This window comes from Schistocerca piceifrons, chromosome 6, assembly GCF_021461385.2.
Source record: "Schistocerca piceifrons isolate TAMUIC-IGC-003096 chromosome 6, iqSchPice1.1, whole genome shotgun sequence".
In the NCBI taxonomy this organism is placed as follows: Eukaryota; Metazoa; Arthropoda; class Insecta; order Orthoptera; family Acrididae; genus Schistocerca; species Schistocerca piceifrons.
This window is the reverse complement of record NC_060143.1, coordinates 552082301-552110279: the sequence shown is the minus strand read 5'-3', so window position 1 is coordinate 552110279 and position 27979 is coordinate 552082301. Positions and strand designations below refer to the sequence as shown.

General features: G+C 43.4%; 1 protein-coding gene across 2 annotated transcripts in view; it reads left to right on the top strand.

Moving 5' to 3' along the window:
- The window catches only part of LOC124802805 (origin recognition complex subunit 5), a 169364-nt gene that overhangs the window by 107126 nt on the left and 34259 nt on the right, over positions 1-27979 (top strand). For both annotated transcript variants that reach the window (XM_047263809.1, XM_047263810.1), the window contains exon 6: positions 20473-20603. In XM_047263809.1, coding sequence (XP_047119765.1) covers positions 20473-20603 — 131 coding nt within the window. The remainder of the gene's footprint in view (positions 1-20472; positions 20604-27979) is intronic.

Below are 27979 nucleotides of genomic sequence, written 5' to 3'. Positions count from 1 at the left end.
GGCGATTGTTTGCCTCCTTCTCCCCACTGTATCAACTGCTGTCCCCACTGTATCAACTTCTGTGGTGGCCATGCCGCCTCCTCCCAAGGTTGTCTTCTGGATCCCGATGAGAAGGGCCATCAAAGAGATTCAGGTGAAGGAAGAAGTGCTCGCAAGCTATTGTCTAGTCGGAAGCCCTGCATTTTATGATCTGGCATTTTTTTTCTTGCTACATGTCGCTCTGTGAAGGACATGACCACACAGACATGCGACCTTAAATTAAGCATGCATTTGTAAAATCGCGCAGTGTCACGGTAGCATCCCCATCTCCTCTTTTAGCTGTGCAACGACCCACCAGACTTCCACCTCATGGGGCGAATCTTGATGAGCGGGCTGTCCAGGAGATCTGGGTAAAGGAAAAAGTGCCTTACCCAGTAGCTTGCAAGTTACTGGCTAGTCGCAAACCCTGCGTTTTCCCGTCTGGCACCTATAGTTCTGTTCTAGTTACCCCACGTTCCATGAAGGACATGGCCACACAGATATGCAGCCTGAAAGTGTGAGGTTGAGGTTGTGAAATCACCCAGTCTCAAGGTAGCATTGCCGTCCCCCTATCGAGCTGTGCAACAAACAATCAAACTCTTGCCTCAAGGGGCGAAGCCACCAGCTACACAACTGGTGGGCCAGAAAGGCTTCCTCTGTCCCTCCAGCCAAACAACACCCGAGTCGTCCTCTTGCCGGAAAGGCTCAGTGAAGTCCACAAAAGGCAAGTGGTCTTCACCTTTGCCAACTCGAAGATCCTCTTCAACAGTGTCACCATGTGGTACCTTAGCCCGGCCGGCCTCCATATCACTAGTGTGCACCACCAACCAATTGCAGTGTTGGGCTACACGGACCGACCACACAAGTAAGTCGATGCTAATGTGGACCCCATGGAGCAGGATCCTCCTGCTTCTGTGCCCTATAGTAGCGACTCTTCACTGGTTGTCACTCGGCAGCCGCCAAGGTGACACCCCTACATCTCTTTTCATCATGACTTTCCTCCAATGTAATGCCCGCAGCATTTGGTCCCACAAAGAGGATTTACGGCTGCTTTTAGCATCGCAGCATCCCCTTGTACTCTGCCTTCAGGAAACGAAATTGCACCCTCATGACTGCTTTGAGCTTTCACATTACTTACCAATTAGTTTTGACCTTCCATCTGAAGTCGGTATTTCATCTCATGCTGCTCATATGGGATGACATTCACAGTCAACCCATCTCGCTGACTACCCATCTTGAAGCTGCTGCAGTTTGCCTTTTCCTTCTCCACCTGACTTTTTCCCTCTGTACCATTTGTGTCCTTCCATCATTTGATGTCACCAGGGCAGACTTCCCTCAGCTTATTGGGCAGCTACCTCCCCCATTTTTGCTACTCGGTGACTTTAATGTGCTTCATCCCCTTTGGGGTTCTCCCAGGACATGTCAGAGAGGTGCCCTCTTGGCTGACCTTCTTAACCAACTTAACTTCTTTGCCTTAACACTGGAGCATCCTCTTTCCTTTTCTGAATCCTCGCACACATATTCCCATTTGGACCTACCCTTTCGCACTGCCCAGCTTACCCATCGTCTTGAGTGCTATCCGTCCTTTCTGACATCTACTTGAGTGACCATTTCCCATGTGCTATCCGTTTCCTGACTCCTACCCCAGCCGCGTGTTTGTCAGTCAACAGACAAGGTTGGCCTGTACGTTTTTGTGCTGTACATGTCCCTTCATGTTTCCACTTCACTATTACATTGGAAACAGTGGACCTAGAGGTGTTTAGGAGTGTGGAAATCTCATGTATGGACGTGTGACACAAGTGATATCCAATCACCTGACCACGTACGAAGTCTAGGAGTTCCGTGGAGGGTCCCATTCTGCTCTCTCATGATGTCTAATGACACTGAAGTCACTTATATGGACTACCTGGTAATAGGTGGCGGAACAATGCACCTAATATGAAAAACGTATGATTTTGGTGGTGTCTGGATACTGTCGATCACATAGTGTACTTTATGTAGACCATCAGTACTCCCTGCTATTGTTGCAGTTTCATATTTTATCTTTTCATTTTCATGTGTTTTATCACGTTGAGTTTTAGGCATTTCGCTTACACTTCTGGTTAGGTATTACTATATTTTGTGTCTTAAAAGTGACTCTCCTACATATCTGAGTTAGTTTGCGTTATTTCATTTCAATGACTGTTGCATTAATCCTACTGTGCTGCGACCACAGGGACCCCCTTCCACTACATGATGGCTTAATGTCTTTACTTGCTTTCCTTGGTCCTAGTATAACCCTTGTTTCTACTCCTTGCTTATTTTCATTACCTCTGGTACTGTGTGGATGCAAAGTGCTGACTTATATGTGTACATTGTTATTCCTGTTGTGCTTATCATTTTAAGTCTAACTAAGCTATTTATACTAAGATGCTTTTGCTCTGTAAGGACAAGTCTGTATATAGGTACTGATCCTAAAAGTTTGCATCATTCTCCTACCACAACTCAGCTTGTTTTAGTTGTATTTTTATCTTATGTCTTTTTTAATCTGATGCACTCTGTCAACTTGGCTTTTAGGCATTTCTGCCGATTCCCCAAGTTTTATGTCATTTTATTATTTGTGGTTCCAGTTAATATTGGTTTTGTGAAAAGCACTTATGCACCTGAACAGTTCAGTGAACCGGTGTTTTCTGCTCTGTTGTGACTATCTACTATGATTCCCCATGGTCAGCTGGCTTCTGAGGCTGTCAGTACTACTCACTTCCATGTCATGCTGTCCCGGTGGGCATTGTGGTTACTGGTTCTACCTGTGAGTTCTGTTACTTAGTTACAGTATAACTAAGTTAATTTCTGTCCAGAACCCTCCCCAAAGTTAGCATTTTTGTTACAGTCCCACGCATTTATTTGACCAGGGTGTGATCCCCTATGACAGGGTTGCTGACCACCAAACGTTTATGTTCCCATAATTTTATGAGAACACCAGTTTCCACAACTGTAGCTTTCATTGTAATATGTCAGCCCCATAGTACTTGTATGTTAGTAGCCTCTCCTCTTGTTCATACACTCCTGGAAATTGAAATAAGAACACCGTGAATTCATTGTCCCAGGAAGGGGAAACTTTATTGACACATTCCTGGGGTCAGATACATCACATGATCACACTGACAGAACCACAGGCATATAGACACAGGCAACAGAGCATGCACAATGTCGGCACTAGTACAGTGTATATCCACCTTTCGCAGCAATGCAGGCTGCTATTCTCCCATGGAGACGATCGTAGAGATGCTGGATGTAGTCCTGTGGAACGGCTTGCCATGCCATTTCCACCTGGCGCCTCAGTTGGACCAGCGTTCGTGCTGGACGTGCAGACCGCGTGAGATGACGCTTCATCCAGTCCCAAACATGCTCAATGGGGGACAGATCCGGAGATCTTGCTGGCCAGGGTAGTTGACTTACACCTTCTAGAGCACGTTGGGTGGCACGGGATACATGCGGACGTGCATTGTCCTGTTGGAACAGCAAGTTCCCTTGCCGGTCTAGGAATGGTAGAACGATGGGTTCGATGACGGTTTGGATGTACTGTGCACTATTCAGTGTCCCCTCGACGATCACCAGTGGTGTACGGCCAGTGTAGGAGATCGCTCCCCACACCATGATGCCGGGTGTTGGCCCTGTGTGCCTCGGTCGTATGCAATCCTGATTGTGGCGCTCACCTGCACGGCGCCAAACACGCATACGACCATCATTGGCACCAAGGCAGAAGCGACTCTCATCGCTGAAGACGACACGTCTCCATTCGTCCCTCCATTCATGCCTGTCGCGACACCACTGGAGGCGGGCTGCACGATGTTGGGGCGTGAGCGGAAGACGGCCTAACGGTGTGCGGGACCGTAGCCCAGCTTCATGGAGACGGTTGCGAATGGTCCTCGCCGATACCCCAGGAGCAACAGTGTCCCTAATTTGCTGGGAAGTGGCGGTGCGGTCCCCTACGGCACTGCGTAGGATCCTACGGTCTTGGCGTGCATCCGTGCGTCGCTGCCGTCCGGTCCCAGGTCGACGGGCACGTGCACCTTCCGCCGACCACTGGCGACAACATCGATGTACTGTGGAGACCTCACGCCCCACGTGTTGAGCAATTCGGCGGTACGTCCACCCGGCCTCCCGCATGCCCACTATACGCCCTCGCTCAAAGTCCGTCAACTGCACATACGGTTCACGTCCACGCTGTCGCGGCATGCTACCAGTGTTAAAGACTGCGATGGAGCTCCGTATGCCACGGCAAACTGGCTGACACTGACGGCGGCGGTGCACAAATGCTGCGCAGCTAGCGCCATTCGACGGCCAACACCGCGGTTCCTGGAGTGTCCGCTGTGCCGTGCGTGTGATCATTGCTTGTACAGCCCTCTCGCAGTGTCCGGAGCAAGTATGGTGGGTCTGACACACCGGTGTCAATGTGTTCTTTTTTCCATTTCCAGGAGTGTAGTTCGTTCCACCTGAAGATGAAGCTTTAAGCTTTGAAACTAGTCATGAAGTACATTGAGAAAATTACTGGAAATTGAAGTGGATTTTTGTTGTATAAAAACCTTTATTGGAAAGAATGGGCTGTGCTTTCTTCTAATCACTAGCAATGATTGCTGCTAGAAGAGGAACAAGTTTTTTCACATACTCTGTGTAGAATCATGCTGGCATCCCATCAGGTCCAGTGACCTTTCCTCTGTTAAGTGACCTCAGCTGCTTTTCTATCCCATACTCACTCACTTCAGTACCTGTCATTTTGATGTTCATGTGATAATTTAAATAGGGAACTGGAGTATGATGTTCCTCAGTGAAGCAGTTCTGGAAAAAGTTAGTATTTTGGCCTTCTTTCTGTCATTCTCTTTTTTGACGCCACTATGGTCAGTATGTCGGGACAAGTGGATTCAGTCTATATATTGATTAAATGTAAGACCATAAGCTCTAGGGATTTTCCGTTTAGTTAGCAGGTAGAATTTTGCTATAGAGTTTAATTGCTTCATGCATACGTCCCCTTATGCTAATTTTGGCTTCATTCAGTTTTAGTGTGTCTGTGAGGCTTTTGGTATGTTTAAATTTGCAGCGAAGCTCTTTGCTTTTGTAGCAGGTTTCAAACCCCCAAGGATGGGTCTTTCCCATCCCTCACAATTTTGTTTGTCACATACCTAACTAAAGTGTATTGTACAATACTTTTGAAATCTGTTTCCTGTTGCTCTTGTTAAGCACAAATTTCTATCTTCTTTTATATCCCTATTTATTGCCATATTCAGTGATATTGTAATGGCCTTATGGTCACCGCTTCTCTGATCTTTGCTAACAGAGTTCAAAAATTTGGGCCTGCTGGTAACTGAGAGATCTGATATGATATTTTCACAAATTGGTTCTCCGGTTAGCTACTCAAGGTGATTTTTGGACAAGGCATTTAGAACACTCTGACATGATTCCCTGTCCCTGCTATCCACCTTAATAACTCACGTCTCCCAGTCTGTAGCTGGTAAATTGAAATCTCCATCTAATAGTATAACATGACCAAGAAATTTGTGTGAATCATTTTACATGTTTTCTCTAGTATGTTTTGCCACTATTGTTCCTGAGGCAGTGTCTTTACAAAAACACCCAATGACCATGTGTGATCCACCTTTAACACTTACCTTCAAAAAACTTATTTTGCATTTGGAAACTGTATTAATTGCACTAAGTATTACCTTCCTGCCCTCCCTCTCCCCCCTTCTACTACTAATACTAGCATTCAACCTATCTTGGTGATATACGATCCAATCAAAGTTAAGAATTTCATTGCTGGTGATGTCTAGTTTCAGCCATCTTTCTGCCTGTAGTACTATGTGGGCATTGCTATCTTTTATAAGTGAGACTAGTCCTGGGGTCTTTCCATAGGTGCTCCTGCATGTAACTTGTGGTAATATAGCTTATCTATATTGCCAGTGCCAGTACCTCAAAGATTCCTGTGGGTGTTGTGAGTGGCACTTCAAATGTTGCCACCAGTGAAGACCGCTAAGATAGTGTTATAAGTGGCAGGCACATGGGCACCAATCTTCTAGTTAAAGATACTTCTAGTTGCTAGTTGGTTCCGAACATTACGCGGAGTTGTTGGTAGTTAGAGCTTTACTGGAGAACATGCAGTGTACTTCCATACACGTCCTTTTTGGGCCACTGCTTATAGCTAGCAACGTCTGCCATGAGTTGTCAACAGTGTATATTTTACTCATCTTGTGAATGAAGTAGTGCTATTTATTTAAAGTGCTCTTGTGTCAGCTAATCTTTTTCTTGCCTATCTATATTTGTATGGCAACAGATTTGTTTGGCCACCTTCCATCCATTTGTCATTAGCAACAAGGACATAACATTTCGCTCCCCAGAACACAATAGTTGCCGACTTGCTTCGTAACATAACCAATGCTATAGTAACATTTTCTTTCTCTGATCTGACGTGATGGATGCTATTTTCTTTCATAAAAGGGGAAAATATTCTTCCCTGTCTGAAATCAGAATGTATCCTATCACACTTCTTGGAGGATTTCTCTATCCTAAAAACACTTATGTGCACACCACATTACTGTGCTGACCTTGTAGTAGCTGACTTCATGTAGTGCACACTGGACCTATCAATGGGTGTTCTACAATTCTCTGCACAATAGCAGAGATCAAGAAATCCGTATCAAAAGATTGTCGCAGAATGATCTGATTGTGGGTGTCTGGTTTAAGCCTTCCACTCTACTTCATATTGTAAGACTGCAACAGTTCTGGGAATTATGCTTCCACATTATGAGTGGGGCTAGCTGTCTTCACCAAATTTGCCACCTGCCTATAGCAACCAAGAATGATCTGTGACCTCTGTCAGCAGGCATCATTGATTGTGACATGAACCACTGTTTGCAGCTGGGTGACGCAGCTTGCTCAATCATTGCCAATAGAACATCCTCTACACCTCGAAAATGACCACTGGCAAGTAAATGTGCTGTGGGCTACTTAGAGATATGAACCAGGGATACAAAAGATACTGCAAATAACGTTCTCTCGTGTGGATACTGTGTCTGTCCAAGGAAATACAGGACATATCATCACCCCTATTTGACTGAACGGTTTGCTATTGGTAGGTCTAGCAGACACAAACAGAATAGGCAGGGAGCAGGAAGAACGCAGGACACACCCATCCAATCGACCAATACATTTGACGTGCTTTCTTTCACTAAAACTGAAACATTCATGTGATACTGCCATGTCCTATGTTCGGGAAAGCAAGTTCGAAGGGTAGCATTCTGTCCATCATTGGCAGTTCACACATATGGTGCATAATGTTATCTCCTAGGGAAAAGGGTGCAAGGGATGAGGAGGATACTTCTTATACAGTATGGCTGGAAGCCTCATTCGTCATGCTGAAGAGACTGTTCTGGCCGTCATTTAGGAATGAAAGTATAGCCAACTGTGGAGTGTGGTGTATGTGGGAACATGTAGGGCTTAAAGGCCATACTTGAATCATTCCAATGCCTGACAGAGAAGTTTGAGGAAACTAGCCTTGCTCATGGAAATTCAATGAAGCTCCCAGTATACACCATCATCCCCAGAAATAATCTGGTCCCTAGTTCTGAGTCAAGTGACAGGCTTGAATTGAATATCAAATGTTCTGGGATGAGCTAGGCAGGGACTTCCTAGATTTGCACCTTATGCATGAGAACTGTAGAGTCCCACTCAATAAAGACTCTCCCCCTCCCTCCCTCCCTCTACTTTTTTAAAGCTTGGCAACTCTCCATCCAGTCCAGGTAATGACTGCTGTATGAGAAACCAGAGTATTAGTGTAAAAAGCAAAGAAATGCTCCCTACTTGTGAGATTATTCATAACAGTGCCAGAAGTTGAATCACTTCTAAACAGCTGCAGAGCTCACATAATACTACATACAAAAATTGTTATTGGCTACTGGGAGAGTCAGCTTTGACACAAACGAGGAAGGAGAGAAGTTGCAATGGCCGATGACAGGAATCCAAAATGATCTATACAGTAAACCTTCTAATTAGTAGGGCACAGTATTCTAAAAAGAAAAGAAACGTAACTTTACTTCTTGTTATGAGATGAGATGGCTTAAGGTGCTGCCTGTGCCTCCTACTTGCAATTACTTTACGCACTATTACTACTCACAGAACACAGTAATGATACTCTCAAAGTCGGCGACTGAGCTGGCCCCAACTAGTGATGGGTGGCTGATTAAGTCAGTGTTTACAGAGAGCTGACGTGTCTTTCTGGAGGTGTGGCGGTGCCCACTCTTTCCACTGGCATGTAGTTCAATGGCATCTTGATGCCGTTTAGCTGTGCTGTGCTTGTCAGTGTGCAGTCGATGTGTGAGGTGTTAGGACTGCAAAATCCTCCCTCCACCCCCCCGAAATGCTGCACCGTTATCATGTGGAGCCAACTCACAACAACATGGAGGGGGGGGGGGGGGGGTGAGTGAGTTAGGAAGGCTGGGTGGTGTGAAAAGCTGGGAACCGCAACTGGTACTGATGCCGAGCCCCTGGCCGCACCCAAAGATCTGTCCTGTGCTCCCAGTGGAACATTGGTCAGAATACCCACGAAAAGGCACCCACCCTATTCCTGAGCCAGTCCCACAACAAACAGAAATGTCGGCAACTATGATGATGGTGCTGGGTCCATGATGGGCATTGGGAAGTTCAGCTGTTGCAGCGGCAAAGTCAATTGATCCAGCTCTGTCGGTTCTGTAGGCAGTGGCTAAGAGGCACCCGAGGACTGCTGCACTGGCTGCAAGATCCTGGTAGGATGCGAATCTGTGGACAGAAAATCTCCGGAAGAATCCTGCAATCGACAAACACAAACCTTGTTCTGATGGTGCCATGAATTTTGAAGAATCTCTCCTTTCTCCCAATACTTGGTGCAACTAAAAACTCTGAAAAGAATAGAAGCATTAGGCACAAAACAATATTTGCAGAGTGTGGGAGGCACTGTGTGATGCGGTGGCTGCAGCAATTTGGAGCAGTGTGCCGTGACGCTGGCCATATAGAAACTCTACTGGCAATGCACCATTGTGGGGCTGGGAGCGGTACATTGGGTTTTCGTGCCCAGCCAAGTAAAGTGCTGATGTGCTTACTGTTTTGTTCCCCAATGTCCTTGGTGGAGCAATCACAACACATCTTTATGCAACTCTTTGGGAATAAGCACACGCAATCACACAGTTCTGGATGAAGAGATTATGCCAAAAAGCAAAATATTGACACACAAAAGAATTCTGAATGTGTTTTACTGAATGAGAGCAAGCAGTATGTATGTAGTGCAACAAAAGGTTCACATCAGGATCTGCTCCTGTGGTCTGTGCAATTTTCCTTTATTGCAGTGGAAAAGTCTGTAGAAGTTCAGTGTCTTGCACACTGATCTGACAGTAAGATGTGACATAGCATCGAATTCAGCATCAGGACTGACTGGAACACGTGAAAGGGCATCAACATTGCCTGCTTAGATGTGAGCTGGTACAATATTTCATACTGATACTGTGACAATAACAAAGCCCAGTGTTTCAGCTTCTGAGGCGTGTGTGGCAGAAAAGGTTTGGACGAATGAAACAAATACTGTAGTGGCTTCTAGTCTGTCATTAGGTAAAACTTCTGATGAAACAGATAATGGTGAAACTTCATCACACCATACATAATAGCTAGTGTTTCCTTCTCGACTTGGGAATAGTTACATTAAGTGTTGGTCAATAACTTGAAAGCAAAAGCAACTGGAATGTCCTGTAAACCAGATCTGTGCGAGAGAACAGCTCTGATTAGGCGTGAAGTAGTGTCCACTGCCAAAACCACATACTGTGTGGGATTGAAATGAACAAGGCATTTTAAAGTTTCTGGAATTCATCCTGACAGTCTTTGGTCCAAACAAAAGGCACATTCTTTGTCTGCAAATGATGCAACGGAGCCGCAATCTGGGCTATGTTAGTTATAAACCAGATATAATATGTCAACTTCCCAAGAACTGACTGCTGTTTCATCATGTTCCGTGGGGCAGGGAGGACCCAGATGTGAGTGATGGTGATGAATACCTTGGCTATTAATAACATGGCCTAAGTAATTAATTTCAGTCTGAAAGAAGACACACTGTCCAGGCAACACTTCAAACCTGCAGCTGAAATTACTTGGGAAAAGCATACGAAGGTTACTGATGTGTTCCTCTGGTGTATGTTGTGACACCACAGTATAGTCAAAGTAATTGGAACAGAATGAAACTTGTGCAGTAAGCTGTTCTAACTAGTGTTGAAATATGGCAGGCTTGGAAGTGCTGCCAAAGGGTAAGCGTAGAAATTTGAACAACTCTAAATGTGTGTTGACCACAAACACTTTGACACTCCTCATCTAGCAGAATTTGTGAATACGCATAGCATATGGCAATTTTTGAAAAATAACAGCCTTCACGAAGCTTGTCCATAAATTCCTCAGGATGAGGCAATGAATAAGTATCAATTATAGACAGTGGATTCACAGTGGATTTAAAGTCAATACAAAGACAAAATCTTGCAGAAGGCTTTGATGAGATTACTAAGGGAGAAGCCCATTGACTGACCTGGATAGGAGCAATAACATCACCGTCTCGCCAGTCTTTAAGTTAACTTGCAAGTTTGTCTCTAAGTGCATGAGGGATTGGATGTACCTGAAAAGGTTTAGATTACACATTTTCCTTCATTGTAATATGCACCACAAAATTATTTTCTTTGCCAAGTCCTTCAGAAAATAAATCAGGAAACTCTGCAATCAGTTGGGTAAGACTGTCGTTTGGGTTGAGAACAGAAACTGAAAGTACATTGTCCTGAATACGAAGACCAAACAAAACAAATGAATCCAACCCAAAAATATTATGAACCTTGCAAATGCAAAATTGTAAATGTCACTTTTCTGGTGTAAAGCTGGAATGTGGCAGGCAAACTACATGTACCAAGAACAGGAATGTCCTGACAGTTACTCGCAGTAAGTTGTATGCAAGATTCATAAATTGTGGCGAGCTCAACCATTCACACAAGTGCCATGATTAAGGAGTGTAACAAAAGCACCACTGTCTGACGTCGCACCAGCTTTGGTTGACAAACAGTTTGACTTTCATTGCACAGCACTTGGGCAGGGTGAAGGCACATCCTGAATTTGGTCATTACCCGCACCAGTAGCTGGTTTAGAGAAAACTGCATTCACTGAGTGAAAAGGCCCTCCGCACTTAAGACAGGGAATGTGGGCAGAGTCCTTTTTCTGTTGCAAGCACACAGACTGTAGATGACTTGGCTTCCCATGAGCAAGATTTGGAAATTTGTGGTTAGTTCTTATGGGACCAAATTGCTGAGGTCATCGGTCCCTAGGCTTTTACGCACTACTTAATCTAACTTAAGCTAAGGACAATACACACACCCATGCCCAAGGGAGGACTCGAACTTCCGAAGGGGGAACCACACGAACCATGGCAAGGTGCCTCAGACCGCGCGGCTACCCCGCGCAACATAAGCAAAACAAGTCGCATTCTGCAAAGGGCAGTTTTGTTGTTTATGTGTGGAAGAGCAGTGCGGATGTGAGTTCACAGCAAACACACATGTTGACACTTGTTAACTCTGTCCACAATGTGGTGGCCTGTTGTTTGCACGTGGTGGTCAGTCACAAGGCTGTACCCGATTGTCAGATCAGTGAGATGTTGAAAATATTTCATAGTGGTCCAAAGATTTAAAATTTCAAAAAGGTAATTTTGCACTTCAGGTAATGCAAAATGTACCTTATGAATACAATGTCACTGACTTCCATTTGGAATTAGTCATCTGGATGTAACAACTTGTGACGGTATATAATGGAATGATCACATATGCACAATTGTAAGTAAAGGTGATGGCAGACCTCATGTTATTGGCAGGATACTGGGAAAATGCAGTCAGTCTGTTAAAGGAGACCTCATACAAAACACATTCCCATCTTACTTTATTACTCAAGAGTGAGAGACCAATTCCAAATAGGACTTAGAGGATACTGTAAGTGTGCAAAGAAGAGCAATATGAATGGTTAAGGTGTTTTATTTGATACACAGGAGAGCTTCATAAAACACTGAAAATCTGAAATGGCAGAATGTTAGAGAGAAGTTAGCTAACCTGCAAAGCCTATTTGCTAAGTTTCTAGAACAGTCATTGTATAAGGTATGTAAGAATATATCACAGCCCACTGTGTCTTGCTTCCTTATGGGCTGTGAAGACAAGATTGGACTAATTACAGTGCACACAGTCATTCTTCCTGTGCTACATGCGTGACTGGAACAGGAAGAAAAAAATTCATAAATTCTCCTTTTGGCCTTTTTGTCTGACACCAACGAACTTGTATTCACTGTGAACCCCCACTGCAAGCTCCCGTCACTTAAGCCCTGGAAATCTCAACTGCATCCTTTTCCAGAACTTGACTCCCAGTCTTCATCCTTCCTGCAGTATTGGGCGTTAAAGTAGACATGTTGTATTGTCTGTTGTAAGAAGTGACTGAAAGCAGTGTTGTACCTTGATAAACTTTTACATTGACAACTCGACATTTATTAGGAACCTATCAGTTTTAGCCCATCTGATAACCATTCCCTAAACCTTTTGGTTTAATTACATATGGTCCCCTTTTAGGGTTTGAGGAAAGAACACCGTACATGCTGCACAATCTATCCAGTCAGTGGTGTGTTTCGATCTGTAGCACTTACTATTACAGTGGATTTTTGTTCCCAAAATCCAGGATCTTAACCTATCTGTTGTGATGAGAGGAAGGGGGAGGGGGATGGGGGGGGGGGGGGTGTCTTGTACTCTGACAGTTCGCCGCATATATGCTGAGGGGACTCGAGGTAATGGCTGCTATGCCAGATAGCCTTTCCTGTGGCTGGGTAGCACCCATGGATAGAGCCTCCAGATCAAACTCATCCATATTGGTGACTATATCAACATGACCATCTCTGCAGATAGATAGCAAGAATTTGATGTCGAGGCTTACAACTGCTTGACGGTTCCCTATGTGGCCACACTATGGGATGGGAGTCAGGCAAGGAGAAATTGAGGTGGACTTTTCAACCAGTTCTTCGTGTGTTCCAGAATTTACAGAGTACCTTCTACAACAATGAAGCCACTGTTTTTCATTGAAAATATTCTACATCTACATTTATACTCCGCTAGCCACCATGTGGTGTGTGGCAGAGGGCACTATTTGCGCCAAAGTCATTTCCCCCTCCCGTTTCACTCACGGATCGCGCAAGGGAAAAAAGACTGTCTGAACACCTCAGTATGAGCTCTAATTTCCCATATCTTTGAATGGTGATCATTGCACAATTTTAAAGTTGGTGATTATAATATATGCTCTACATCCTCAGCAAAGATTGGATTTTGAAATTCAGTGAGCAGCCCCTTCCTTTTAGCGCGTTGTCTATCTGCAAATGTGTCCCACTTCAAAATTTCTATGAGATTTGTAATGCTCTCGTGATGGATAAATGTACCAGTCACGAATCTTGCCACTCTTCTTTGGACCTTCACAATATCTTGAATCAAACCTAACTGGTAAGGGTCCCATACAGTCGAGCAGTACTCTGAGACTGGACGAACTACAGTATTGTAGGCAACTTCCTTTGTTGAAGGACTGCATCGCTTCAGGATTCTACCAATAAACTGCAATCTAGAGTTTGCCCTACCTGTTACTTGTATAATCTGATCGTTCCATTTGAGATCATTTCGAATAGGCACACCCAGATACTTGATGGATGTTATTGCTTCCAAAGACGGGGCATTTATTTTGTACTCGTACGTTAATGGGATTTTCGCTTCGTTATGTGCAGTAGGTTACACTTACTAATATTGAGAGATAACCTCCAGTCACTACACCATGTGTTTACTTTTTGCAAATCCTCACTGATTTGTTCACAACTTGTGTGTGATAATACTTTCCTGTAGACTACAGGATCATCAGCAAACAGTCAAATACCGCTGTCAATACCATCAACCAGATCGTTTATGTAAATCGTAAAAAGCAGCGGACCTGTTATGCTGCCCTGGGGCACACATGATGTTAATCTTGTTTCCATTGAAGTCTCCCGATTCAGGTTGACATATTGCTCTCTGTCTGTCAGAAAACTTTCTATCCAACGTCATATGTCATCAGATAGACCTTAGGCGCACCCTTTTTGGAGCAAGTGACAGTGTGAAACTGAATCAAATGCCTTTCGAAAGTCTAGGAATATGGCATCAACCTGGGAGCCAGTATCTTGAGCCTGTCGTATATTATGCACAAAGAGGGCCAGCTGTGTCTCGCATGTGTCTTGCATGACTGCTGTTTCCTGAAACTGTGCTGGTTTCTGCAGATGAGCTTCTCAGAGTGTAGAAGGGTCATTATGTCTTGAACACAAAATGTGTTCCATGATTCTACAACAAATCGATGTCAGTGAAATTGCCGGTAATTATGCGCATCCAATTTTCTACCCTTTTTATAGATTGCTATGACCTGGGCCTTCTTCCAGTCCCATGGAACTTTCCACTGTTCCAATGATCTCTGATAGATGATGGATAAGAATGGTGCTATATTTGTAGCATAGTCAACATGTAATCTTACGGGGATACCATGTAGGCCAGATGCCTTCCTGGTGTCTAAGGATCTTAACTGTTTCACAATCCCAGATATACTAAACACTATGTCAGCCATTCTTGCATTTGTTTGATAATTGAAAGGGGGAGTGGTGCTGCAGTCCTCTACTGTAAACGAGTTTTTGAAAGCTAGGTTTAGAGTTTCGGCCTTCTGTTTATCATCGTCTGTTACATTACCCGTACTGTCAGCAAGAGAAGATATTCAGTTATTAGTAGCATTCATAGATTTTACGTACAACCAAATTTTTTTGGGGTTATTTTTAGAATCTGCAGATAAAATATTGCTTTCAAATTTGTTAGAAGAATCTGTCATGGACCTTTTGACAGCTGCTTTCATTTCGCATAATTTCTGTTTCTCAGTGGGGCAGTGACTACGTTTAAAATGACTGTGCAAAATTCTCTGCTTTCTCAGCAACTTCCTAATATATTTGTCGAACCAAGGTGGATCCTTTCCTTCCCCTATATTTTTGCTAGCCACATATCTTTCTAGCACATGGTGGACAATACCTTTAAATTCTGACAAAAGAAGCTTAATATCTTTGTGTCCGACAGTGAATGCTTAGAACTGACTATGAAGATATTCATTAATGACACTTTTATTTGCTTTCCCAAACAAGAAAACTCTACACTGTTTCTTTGGCTTTTTTGCAACTTCCACTGACATAGAAGCCACAATGACGTTACGGTCGCTAATACCTTCATCTAGATTAACTTCCTCAAAGAGATCAGGTCTGTTTGTCACCAAGATATCCAATATGTTCCCATCTCGAGTTGGTTTTCTAACGAATTGCTCAAGGTTGTGTGTTGAGAGTGCTCCTAGAATAACTTCACACAAGTCTTTGCTTCTGCCCCCTGTGATAAATGTGTAATATTCTCAGTCAATGGCAGTCAGATTAAAGTCTTAACATATAACTAATGGATAATTTGGGTATTTATTTCCTATGTACTCAAGTCTTTTCCTGAAATGTTCTGCAACATTTGTTGTGAATGCTGGTGGTCTGTAAAAACATCCTAATACAATGGTCACTCCTTGTCTGATTGACAGCTTTATCCAGACTATTTCACAGTCCAACTCAGTATCGATCTCAACTGCATTTAAACAGCTTTTAACTGCAATGAACACACCATCTCCCATAGCATCAGTCCTATCCTTCCTAAACATTGTCCAATCTGAGTTCAAAATTTCACTGCTATTTATGTCTGGTTTCAACAAGCTTTTGATACCTAATACAATATTGGCATTACTACTGTTTATTTCGGAGAGTAACTCAGGGATCTTGCTACAGACACTTCGACAATTTACTAACATGAGATTTAGCAAATTTAAATCCTTTGGAATGACCTGTTTAGGTGAACTAACAATTTTTACAGTTGGTAATTTTTCAGACCAGTGGTTTGTTTCCCGTGGGGAGAACCTAATCTAAAAAATCCCCGTGTGCACACCACAAGTACTGTGCTACCCATGTAGCTGCTTCCTGTGTGTAGTGCATGCCTGATCTATCGGGGGCATCCTACAACCTTCCACCCCAAAGCATCTACAACCATTTTCATCACAGAGTTGACGTAGCCTGTGGTTTAAATTCTCCACTCGACTCCAAACCAGAAGACCCTGGTCCACCCTGTGTATGATGCTGTAAATCGTCAGCTTGGCTTCCACTCCTGAGAGATGGAGGCTGCCTTCACCAGTTTAACCAGCCATCGAAACAACCAAAGGATTTCCTTGGAACCCCGATGACTGGCATCATTGATGCTGATATGTGCAACAATCTGCAGCTGGCTGCACCCTGCACACTCGATAGCTGCCGGAAAAGCCTCTTCCACGTCCTGGACGAGTTCCCCTGGCAAGCACACTGAGTGAATGTTGACATCTCCCCCTCCCTAGCTGCTATGTTCCTGAGGGGCTCCATGACCCTCCTAACATTAGAGCTCCCAATAATTAATAAACCCCTATCCCCATGTGCCTGTCCGGACCTTGTTGAAGGAGTGGCCATTATCCTGGCAGAGGGTGCATTCTGATCTGGCTCAGCCTTTATGACAGCATTCGCTTTATTATTATTTGATCTATCTCAAATCATAGATCACTGGAACATGCATCATGTTGGTCATTTTGAAAAGCCAACTCACGAGCTTTCACTTCCAAAGTGACTTTAGAAACCATCATTGCTGACTGTTTCACAGCATACTTCACAGAAGTATCCACATGCAGTAATTGCCATTCTAATTTCCCAAGCTGGAAACACACAAACACATGGTGGATCAAAGTTACCCACATTCATATGTATGAATAATACACTGTTCCATGTAGGGAATGAGAGTTCTGAATCACTTTAGTGGAGTATCATGACACAGCTGCCGACCCGATAAAATCCAAAAATCAAATTCTTAAAGACCTTAACAACAACAGCATAAAGAATGTCCTACGGTTTTTCGATTGCATTTGATAGGGAGGCGAGCTTCCCCGCAATGTGGAAAACTATTATTATTCCTATCCTGACACCAGGAAAAGACCTGCTAATTTTGGCTAATTATTAACCAATCTCTAACAAACAGGCTGCGTAAATTATTTGAAAGAATAGTCAATCAATGACACTGTTGGTACCTGGAAACCAGAGGACATTTATTGAAATTCGAAAGTGGCTTTTGGGCATTCTGGTCCACCACAGACTCACTGAATCATCTGGAATCTGCAGTGCGTAATTTCGCACATCACCAACACCTGATTGCTGTGTTCTTCAATTTGCAAAAGACGTATGATACCACCTGGTGCCATCACACCCTGTCTGCTTGGAAGGAGAGGCACACAGCAGTCAGTCGCAATCCCATTAGCTTTTGTTGTTATTATTATTATTATTATTATTATTATTATTATTATTGCAAATATAGATTTCGGCTATTTATAGCCATCTTCAGTGCATTTTCGTTAGATTTCAAGAGACTTGCGGCAGTTCATGTCACCATACGTTCTTACAGGTGTATATGCAGAAGGACACTGAGACGGATTTGCAAGAATAATAAAAGCAAGTGGGGTTGCGACTGACTGCTGTGTGTGTGTCTCCTTCCTTATAGTCCATGGTCACTGTGCACAACAATTCCTGGTGGAATCAAAGTTGGTCCTGTCTACCCTGCGTGAATGGAGCTTCCATTGCTGCTTACCCATTTTTATCTAGAATTTCCTCTTCCTCTGATTGGTTTGTGTCTGGATACATTCAGCAACCAATGTATACAGGAAACAGGAGTCCCTCAGGGACCGGTTTTAAGTGTAACATTTTTGCCAATGCAGTCAACACTATCGTGGCTGCAGTGGGACCAATGGTATGTATTAAAGCTGTACATGACTGTGCACTGCAGAATACCGAATTCAGGGGGGCTTACGGAAAGTATGTGACTGGGCCCAGCATCATGGATATCAATTTTCTGCTTGACATCCCATGTTGTGCACTTTTGTCAACTCAGGACTGTAGATCCGCACTGAGAACTCGGTAACCAGTTACTAGGAGTCACTGAAGCTTTAAAATTGTAGAGTAGGTATGCCAGCTCATGGCAAATTGAATGAGGAAACTTGAAACTCTGTCCTTTCAGCAGCATCTCCTGGGTTGTAGACTGCACGGTTCTTCTGTGATTCTACAAATCTTTGATTTTATCCCTGTTGGACTATGGATATGTCATTTACGGGTCAGAGCAACACACTCAGTACTGAGCTTGTTAGACCCACACTCAGTACTGAGCTTCTTAGACTGTGTCCACTGCAATGATGTGCAGTTGGCAGCTGGAGCTTTCTGTACGAACCCAATAGAAAGCCTACTGATGGAAACTGGTATCTCACCACTGAGGGTCAGACACCAACTACTCTTGACGAACTGTGCTCTTACAGTCTGTCAGATGCCTACCCATCCATGTTATTTGACTCTGTTTCATAATCAACAGTTCAGAGCATTCATGAGTCACCATAAAACAGGTAGAGCAGCTCTGATCCAATTAGTTCTCAATGAATACCCGAGTTCGATGTGAATCTGCGTGGATGGCTTGAGAGTGAGTGACAGGGTTAGTTACGCTTTTGCAACCACAAAGGGGCACAAGAAGTATTCTCTGCTGAATGCATGCAGTTAGACATTGCAGAGTTGGCCACAGTATCACAGACTCTCCAGAACATTAAAGCTCTCATCAAAAAAGACCTGATTTGTAGCGACTCAATGAGCTGCTCAGAAGGCATATCTCAGTGCTAACCCAGAAACATTTTAGTTAATACCATCCAAGATCTACTAGTTGACTTACATAGCTCCTGAATGATGGTAACAGTTGTCTGCAACTGGGCACAAAGCTACAATTGCAGTGGTGACATCAAATTATGAGAACCTGGGACATGGGATGACAGGTTGCCATGATGTTCAAAAAGATGAGAGCAATCAAGGGGGCCATCAAGGCTTGGTATACTTCTCTCCAGGCCTCTTGGAAAGATCTCATTGTACTGTGCTGGCTGCTTACCAACCACAGCAAACTTACCCATGAGTTCCTTGTGTCAAGAGGACTTCCCTCTACGCAGCTGTAGTAGTCGTCTCATGATCACCCATATGCTCAGTATTCTCACAGTGAGTGGCTTATTGTGGGATCTAAGATGAGCGATCGAACAGTCTACCCTACCTCATTACCACAGATACCTTTGAGCGGTGGGTTAGCAGATACCAGAGTCTTAAGTTTCCTGTGAGAAAATGAATGTTATAACAATGTTTAATGCATTTCTACATTTGGTGTTGTGATAGTGGGGGGGAGGGGGGGAGGGGCTCTTGCCTCTTGTTATGGCATTGCCCCAAGTGGCTTCAGGCTAGTTTCTACATACACACTGATGGACATTCTTGAGATTTTTTGTATTTATTTTATTTACCTTGCTGTTTAGGCTAAACAACTCCAGAATCATACAGTTTGCATTTTCTGTCCCATTTTAGCTTACTGACTTTGATGACCTTCCTTAGAGTATCCGTCACTGACCAGCTACAGTTTCTAGATGCCTGGGTTTTATCGTGTTTTTAACTGTCTGGCTGAAGTTACTGTCATGCACATTTTCAACCACAGTGACATGGTCACAGACCCACTAGCAGAGAATTCTCCTTTTCTCACTTAATATCTTTTCAACTGATTTTTCTTGTGAATTGATGGAATGATACTAAAGTAGTTTAGTTTAGTCCCTGTAAACCCATAATCATCATCAGCACCATCTCCATATACTAACTCTGCTACAATTCATGTGCAGTGAATAACAGTTAACCAGCTGTCTGCTTACATCAACGGCCAATGTGAAGCTGGCTAAACACAAACTCACCCACCCAGTTGCTGAATGTGTTGCAGATCACATTACCACTGTCCAAAGACAGTACCTATGCCACTTTAATCTTTACTGTTAGCACAGATTTCTCTGAATTGTGTGAATCTGTACCCATAGTCTCATATTTCCTGCCCTGTTATTTTCCCCATTGTTCTTCTCTTTTCAAAGTCTTACTTCTCCCCAAGTATGAGCAGCTTTAAGCAATATGGTGACAGGTTATTGTTAATAATTCTGCAGATTAAGTTCCTTTGATTCCGTGTATTTTTGTTAGTGTATACCTTGATACATGTTACAACCTTAAAGTACTGCTGCTTGATGGAACCTTCACACCGCAATGAATGAATCAGTTAGTTAATGCATTCTGTTGCAATAAACTCTGTGGAGCTTGGAAGGAGCTTTCAGCTGCTTCTGTTAGATACCAATTTCCTTGAGCAACTGTTATTTGTCCTCAGTACTAAAATAAGTTTCATTTCTGTAAAACAGTATTTTTGATGACGTGTGATCATTTTCTTGTTTCAGATGAAATCTTCCAAATTCTTTCTGTAAACCATCCATGGACAGAAAAGGAAAGTCTATACAAGAACTATTTAAAATTATTCTTGGGTGTATTTTATGGATCCTGCAGAGATTTGTGTGAACTTAAATATATGGTAAATTTATTTATACATCTTCTTTTTCTCTATATTGTTGAGAGAGTGTATCACTGCAACTTTCAGAAAGTTTAGAAGTAAATGGAACTATATTGTATTTTATGAAGTACATGATTGGAAGGTTTAACCTACCAGACATAATCACATTCTGTGTCACAAATGTTTAGAAAGAAGATAGAATACTTGGGGCATTATTTTTCGTTGCAGTTGTGAAAAATTTGGGCACACATTTTGTGGGTGTGGCATGTTGACACTTATGTTTCTGGAATGTGCCTCATACTCAGATAATTCTTTTCTGTATGTCGTCTTCAGCACAGTACTCTGCAATAGATCCTTGACATAAATCTGGGATCATCAACAAATCAGCTATCACTTATATTTTAACTGATGACGACGTGTATTGCATTTAACTTGCTCCACAAACAGATTCCTCATATTAGCAATCAGGGTAATTACCTGTATTGTGAGGATTAGTTTTTATTGCAATGTGTCCTAATAGATAAGTGAATTTCATTGTTTCCAATTTTAGCAGCACATCTGTTCAAGGTACTATACTTCAGCGTCTGTACAAGCAGAGTGACTCTTGAATTCAGGTCAACTACCATACTTCAAATATTCCACCCACACCTGCTAACCAGTGACAAAGAGACACTGTCATTACCCAATACCAGCCTGGACTGGAACAACTTAACCACTCCCTCCTCTGAAAGTGGTATTATGCCGCTCACCCACCAACGAAATATCTTCATCCATCCTAAGGTAATTTTTGCTCCCAAGTGCTTGTCACATTATCATTTGTGTGAAAGACCCAGATTCAAATCTTGACCCCTGCATCAAACTAGACTAATTCATTCCACTCCTGCATTGTCCATGATCCTGTTGGCCTCAAACTGTGCAAGTCCCTAAGTCACTAAACCCAGTGATGCCCTGCTGGCCTCCTATTTCTAATCACTACTTAATCTGCAGGAAGCACTTAATCCCATATTTTATTTACTGCCCCATCCCACCATCCTTCCTGACCTGCTTGAGCCCCCCAGGGGGCTCACAACTGCTTTGTGAGTACATGCTTGGCTACCACAGGCCCACAGTGTTTTGAGCATTACTTCCTTTCCACACTGCAAGTTTTGTGCTTCTACTACCCCTTTCCCCTTCTACCTCTCTGTCAGATGGTTTTCTTGGTGCAGGCCTTGCTTGGACCTTGTTTATGGTTTGGGACTTGAGTTTCCACATCTGGCATTTTCTACAACTTTTCATTAAATAAATACATTGTCCTTATTGTTTGATTCCTCCCCACCCCCTCCCCCAACCCGTGGACCTTGCCATTGGTGGGGAGGCTTACATGCCTCAGTGATACAGATAGCTGTACCGTAGTTGCAACTACAACAGAGGGGTATCTGTTGAGAGGCCAGACAAATGTGTGGTTCCTGAAGAGGGGCAGCAGCCTTTTCAGTAGTTGCAGGGGCAACAGCCTGGTTGATGGGCTGATCTGGCCTTGTAACACTAACCAAAACGGCCTTGCTGTGCTGGTACTGTGAACGGCTGAAAGTAAGAGGAAACTACAGCTGTAATTTTTCCCGAGGGCATGCAGCTTTACTGTATGGTTAAATGATGATGGCGTCCTCTTGGGTAAAATATTCCTGAGGTAAAATATTCCCCCATTCTTATCTCCGGGTGGGGACTACTCAAGAGGACATCGTTATCAGGAGAAAGAAAACTGGCGTTCTGCAGATCGGAGCGTGGAATGTCAGATCCCTTAATCGGACAGGTAGGTTAGAAAATTTTAAAGGGAAATGGATATATTAAAGTAAGATATAGTGGGAATTAGTGAAGTTCAGTGGCAGGAGGAACGACTTTTGGTAAGGTGAATACAGGGTTATAAATACAAAATCAAATAGGGGTAATGCAGGAGCAGGTTTAATAATGAATAGGAAAATAGGAATGCGGGTAAGCTACTACAAACAGCATAGTGAGTGCATTATTGTAGCCAAGATAGATACAAAGCCCATGCCTACTACAGTAGTACAAGTTGATATGCCATCTAGCTCTGCAGATGACTAAGAAATTGATGAAATGTATGATGAGGTAAAAGAAATTATTCAGATAGTGAAGGGAGGCAAAAAGTTAAGTCATGGGTGACTGGAATTCGACAGTAGGAAAAGGAAGAGAAGGAAACATAGTAGGTGAATATGGATTGGGGGTAAGAAATGAAAGAGGAAGCCATCTGGAAGAATTTTGCACAGAGCATAACTTAATCATAGCTAACACTTGGTTCAAGAATCATGAAAGAAGGTTGTATACATGGAAGAAGCCTGGAGATACTAGAAGGTATCAGATAGATTATATAATGGTAAGACAGAGATTTAGGAACCAGGTTTTAAATTGTAAGACATTTCCAGGGGCAGATGTGGACTCTGTCCACAATCTATTGGTTATGAACTGTAGATTAAAACCGAAGAAATTGCAAAAAGGTGGGAATAATGAGATGGGACCTGGATAAACTGACTAAACAAGAGGTTGTACAGAGTTTCAGGGAGAGCATAAGGGAACAATTGACAGGAATGGGGGAAAGAAATACAGAAGAAGAATAAAGGTAGCTTCGAGGGATGAAGTAGTGAAGGCAGCAGAGGATAAAGTAGGTAAAAAGACAAGGGCTAGTAGAAATCCTTGGGTAACACAAGAAATATTGAATTTAATTGATGAAAGGAGAAAATATAAAGTTGCAGTAAATGAAGCAGGCAAAAAGGAATACAAATGTCTCAAAAATGAGATCGACAGAAAGTGCAAAATGGCTAAGCAGGGATGGCTAGAGGACAAATGTATGGATGTAGAAGCTTATCTCACTAGGGGTAAGATAGATACTGCCTACAGAAAAATTAAAGAGACCTTTGGAGAAAAGAGAACCACTTGTATGAATATCAAGAGCTCAGATGGAAACTCAGTGCTAAGCAAAGAAGGGAAAGCAGAAAGGTGGAAGTAGTATATAGAGGGTCTATACAGGGGCGATGTTCTTGAGGACAGTATTGTGGAAATGGAAGAGGAGGTAGATGAAGATGAAATAGGAGATATGATACTGCGTGAAGAATTTGACAAAACACTGAAAGACCTAAGTTGAAACAAGGCCCCAGGAGTAGACAACATTCCATTAGAACTACTGACAGCCTTGGGAGAGCCAGTCCTGACAAAACTCTACCATCTGGTGAGCAAGATGTATGAGACAGGTGAAATACCCTCAGACTTCTAGAAGAATATAATAATTCCAATCCCAAAGAAAGCAGGTGTTGACAATGTGAAAATTACCAAACTATCAGTTTAATAAGTCACGGCTGCAAAATACTAATGCAAATTCCTTACACATGAATGGAAAAACTGGTAGAAGCCGAACTCAGAGAAGATCAGTTTGGATTTCGTAGAAATATTGAAACATGTGAAGCAATACTGACTCTCTGACTTATCTTAGAAAGTAGATTAAGGAAAGGCAAACCTACGTTTCTAGCATTTGTAGAATTAGAGAAAGCTTTTGACAATGTTGCCTGGAATACTCTCTTTCAAATTCTGTAGGTGGCAGGGGTAAAATACAGGGAGCGAAAGGCTATTTACAATTTGTACAGAAACCAGGTGGCAGTTATATGAGTCGAGGGACATGAAAGGGAAGCAGTGATTGGGAAGGGAGTGAGAAAGACGACGAGCGTCAGGCCACCAAAGGTTTGCGATCTGCACAATCTTGACCTAGTGCACAGCTTGTGGGATAGCGTGGCTCGACTGCGAAATGCGCCTTTCGCCTCCTCTCTCTGGCTACAGTATGCTGTTGTCCACAGTGGCACTGGCGTTGCCCATGGGGCTTCATGCCTCTACCTGATGTTATTCAATCTGTATATTGGGCAAGCAGTAAAGGACGCAAAAGAAAAATTCGGAGTAGGTATTAAAATCCATGGAGAAGAAATAAAAACTTTGAGGTTCGCCGATGACATTGTAATTCTGTCAGAGGCAGCAAAGGACTTGGAAGAGCTGTTGAACGGAATGGACAGTGTCTTGAAAGGAGGATATAAGATGAACATCAACAAAAGCAAAACGAGGATAATGGAATGTAGTCGAATTAAATTAGGTGATGCTGAGGGAATTAGATTAGGAAATGAGACACTTAAAGTAGTAAAGGAGTTGTGCTATTTGGGGAGCAAAATAACTGAGGATGGTCGAAGTAGAGATGATATAAAATGTAGATTGGCAATGGCAAGGAAAGTGTTTCTGAAGAAGAGAAATTTGTTAACATTGAGTATAGATTTAAATGTCAGGAAGTCGTTTCTGAAAGTATTTGTATGGAGTGTAGCCATGTATGGGAGTGAAACATGGACAGAAGAAAGCTGAAGATTAGATGGGTAGATCACATGACTAACAAGGAGGTGTTGAATAGAATTGGGGAGAAGAGGAGTTTGTGGCACAACTTGACAAGGAGGGACCGGTTGGTAGGACATGTTCTGAGGCATGAAGGGATCACAAATTTAGCATTGGAGGGCAGCATGAAGGGTAAAAATCGTAGAGGGAGACCAAGAGATGAATACACTAAGCAGATTCAGAAGGCTGTAGGTTGCAGTAAGTATTGGGAGATGAAGAAGCTTGCACAGGACAGAGTATCATGGAGAGCTGCATCAAACCAGTCTCAGGACTGAAGACAACAGCAACAACAACAACAACAACATTGTTCAATTTCACCTGCCACCAATTTTCAAAATCCTCCAGAAGTATGGATCATGCAGAGAGGTCGCGCAGTATAGTGCATGCTCCACCTTTGCCCCCTTCCATCTTTGCACCCTCCCCCTTACTAAGTTAATACACCCAAAACCCAACACAGTAGGCATCCTGAAGGGGGGGAGTGGTTTGGGGGTCGTCAAGTGCCTGCATGGTGGTAGCCCCCTGACCATGCAGGGATCGCATTGTGAATGCCAGAGTTGAAAATTCCCCATGTACGCTAAGGAATACGTGCCATCATGACTGGGGTACGAGGACTCCGTACAGTTGATTACAGACTAGGTAGCAGCTGCCGAGGCTGCATGATGCCCAGAGTGAGAGCCCCAGTTTGGAGAGAGTGGCACCATGGCAGATGAGCTGCAAATTAAATGTATGAGGTTATCTCCCACTGATGGCCATAGGACCCCAGAAGTCTCTTTGGGAGGAAAGTCCTCATTTAATGCAGAGAGATACGACCCTAATATGTTCCCTTCCCTAGTTACAACATGGGAGGAACATAAGGCTAAGTGGCAAGCAAAGAAATACTCTCTGCAGTAGTTGGTTTGCCCAAAGACTGACAAAGATCCCTTCTTTGCCACAAAACCCTTATTCTATGTGGATAACTTAAAAAACGAGTTTGAGGAAATGGCAACCATCTCTAAAATGAAAAATGGGTCAGTTTTGATCAAAACAGCATCCCCTGTCCAGTCACAGACACAGCTTGGTTGTAACAAGCTGGGTGACATACTGGTGACTGTCACTCCCCATAATACTGTAAATATGGTTCAGGGCATCATTTTTCACTGAGGCCTGCTCCTACAATATAATGATAAGCTATGTGCAAATTGGAATGATGGGGGTGTAAACTTTGTCCATCGTGTACATAGGAGGCCAAAGAACAATAGGGTTGCCACCAGTGCCTTCATCTTGGCATTTGAGGGTGATTAATTGCCCAAAATGGTCACGGTTATGGTATACCAATGTTATGTGAAACCTTATGTTCTGCTACTCCTGTGCTGTGCTTCAAATATGTTTAAAATTTGGGCACATGTCTTCACGTTGCAAACCTAGCCCCATCTGTTGAGATTGTGGACATCACTGCATGTGAATGATGCTCCTTGCGCCCTTCTCCCCATCTGTGTTAACTGTGAAAGCACCATTCTCCCTGCTTGCCACATTGCGCCATTTTCTAGAAAGAAAAGAAAATACAATAGTATATGATTGTGGACAAACTAACTCATCAAGAAACCAAGAAGTAGTATGAGCAGTTGCATCCAGCATGTACAGCAGTGTCATATGCTGCAGCTACAATGATGTCACCACTCTGGTGATGGTACTACTGCCTGTTACACTTCCTGCAATGGGCCCTAAGGACCACTTGACCAAGACTGCCCCACTGATGGTTGGGGGCTCTCCTCTTGCTGGTTCCCTCACACCCACTGTGGGATTGTTGGCCTCTCACCCACCGGGTACATTGGTTCCCACCTCCCAGCCAGAGACAAATCAGCTTCCTCCGGCTTCTCTCGCCAAGAAAGAGTCCCTCAGGACACTTCCTTCCAAGACTTCTGCTGGTTTACAACTGGACACCATCCAGTGGCTGTTCGTGGAGCCTCACAATCACCACCATTAACTGAAACTGATTCAGAGAAATCCTCAGAATCATCCAAATCCTCTAAGGAGAGGAAAGATAAGTAGTAGACCTCCAAGAAGGAGATTCTGGTGTCCCCCATCCCTCCAGATCCTCCCTGTACTCCTGTGGCTGAGGGGGAGATTCTGAGGCCCTGGGCCTCACCACACCTCCTTGGTCTGTTCATGGCCTATGGTATATGAACATTATTCTCCAGTGGAATTGTACCACCTGGCTGAGCTACAACATCTTATAAGCATTTTCTCTGCCTTTGGGGACTGATGACCTCAGATGTTAAGTCCCATAGTTCTTAGAGCCATTTGAACCTGCCTTTTGCATTGAAATTCAGGAGACTTGGTTTCCAGCAATGTGGACCCTGGCCCTTGGTGGATAACGGGGATATTATAAGAATCGTGCTGTCTATGACAAGATGTCAGGCAGAGTTAGAACATATGTTCTGAACACCCTATATAGTGAACTTATGCCTCTTAATACACCTTCAGAGTCTGTGGCTGTTTGGATAAGGGCATTTCACGATATTACCATCTGCAATGTTTTCCTCCTTATCAATGGTGCAATGTCTTCGAACACTTTTCCTAATCTTCAGTGATATCAGTGCCCATACCCCTTTGTGGGGTGGAACAAAGACCACTGGCTATGGTAAAGACCTTGAAAATTTAGTGGCACAACTAGACTTTTGCCTCGCGAATACTGGTGCCCCTCACACACTTCAGTGTGGCAAATGGAACTTTTTTGACCATTGAATTTTCCATCTGCAGTGCTTGTCTTTGCCTGTCCATCCACTGGAGAGTCCACGATAAACTGTGCGGTACTGACCACTTCCCAATATTTCTGTCCCTCCCTCAGCATCACTCTTCTGAATGCCTGCCTAGATGGGCCCTCAACAGTGCTGACTGGGGTTCTTCCACATCTGCTGTTGCCCGTGGCTCCCCACTGCATGGAGATATCAGTGAGACAGTTTAGAACACAACTACAGCCATTCTATCTATAGCTGATATAGGGATCC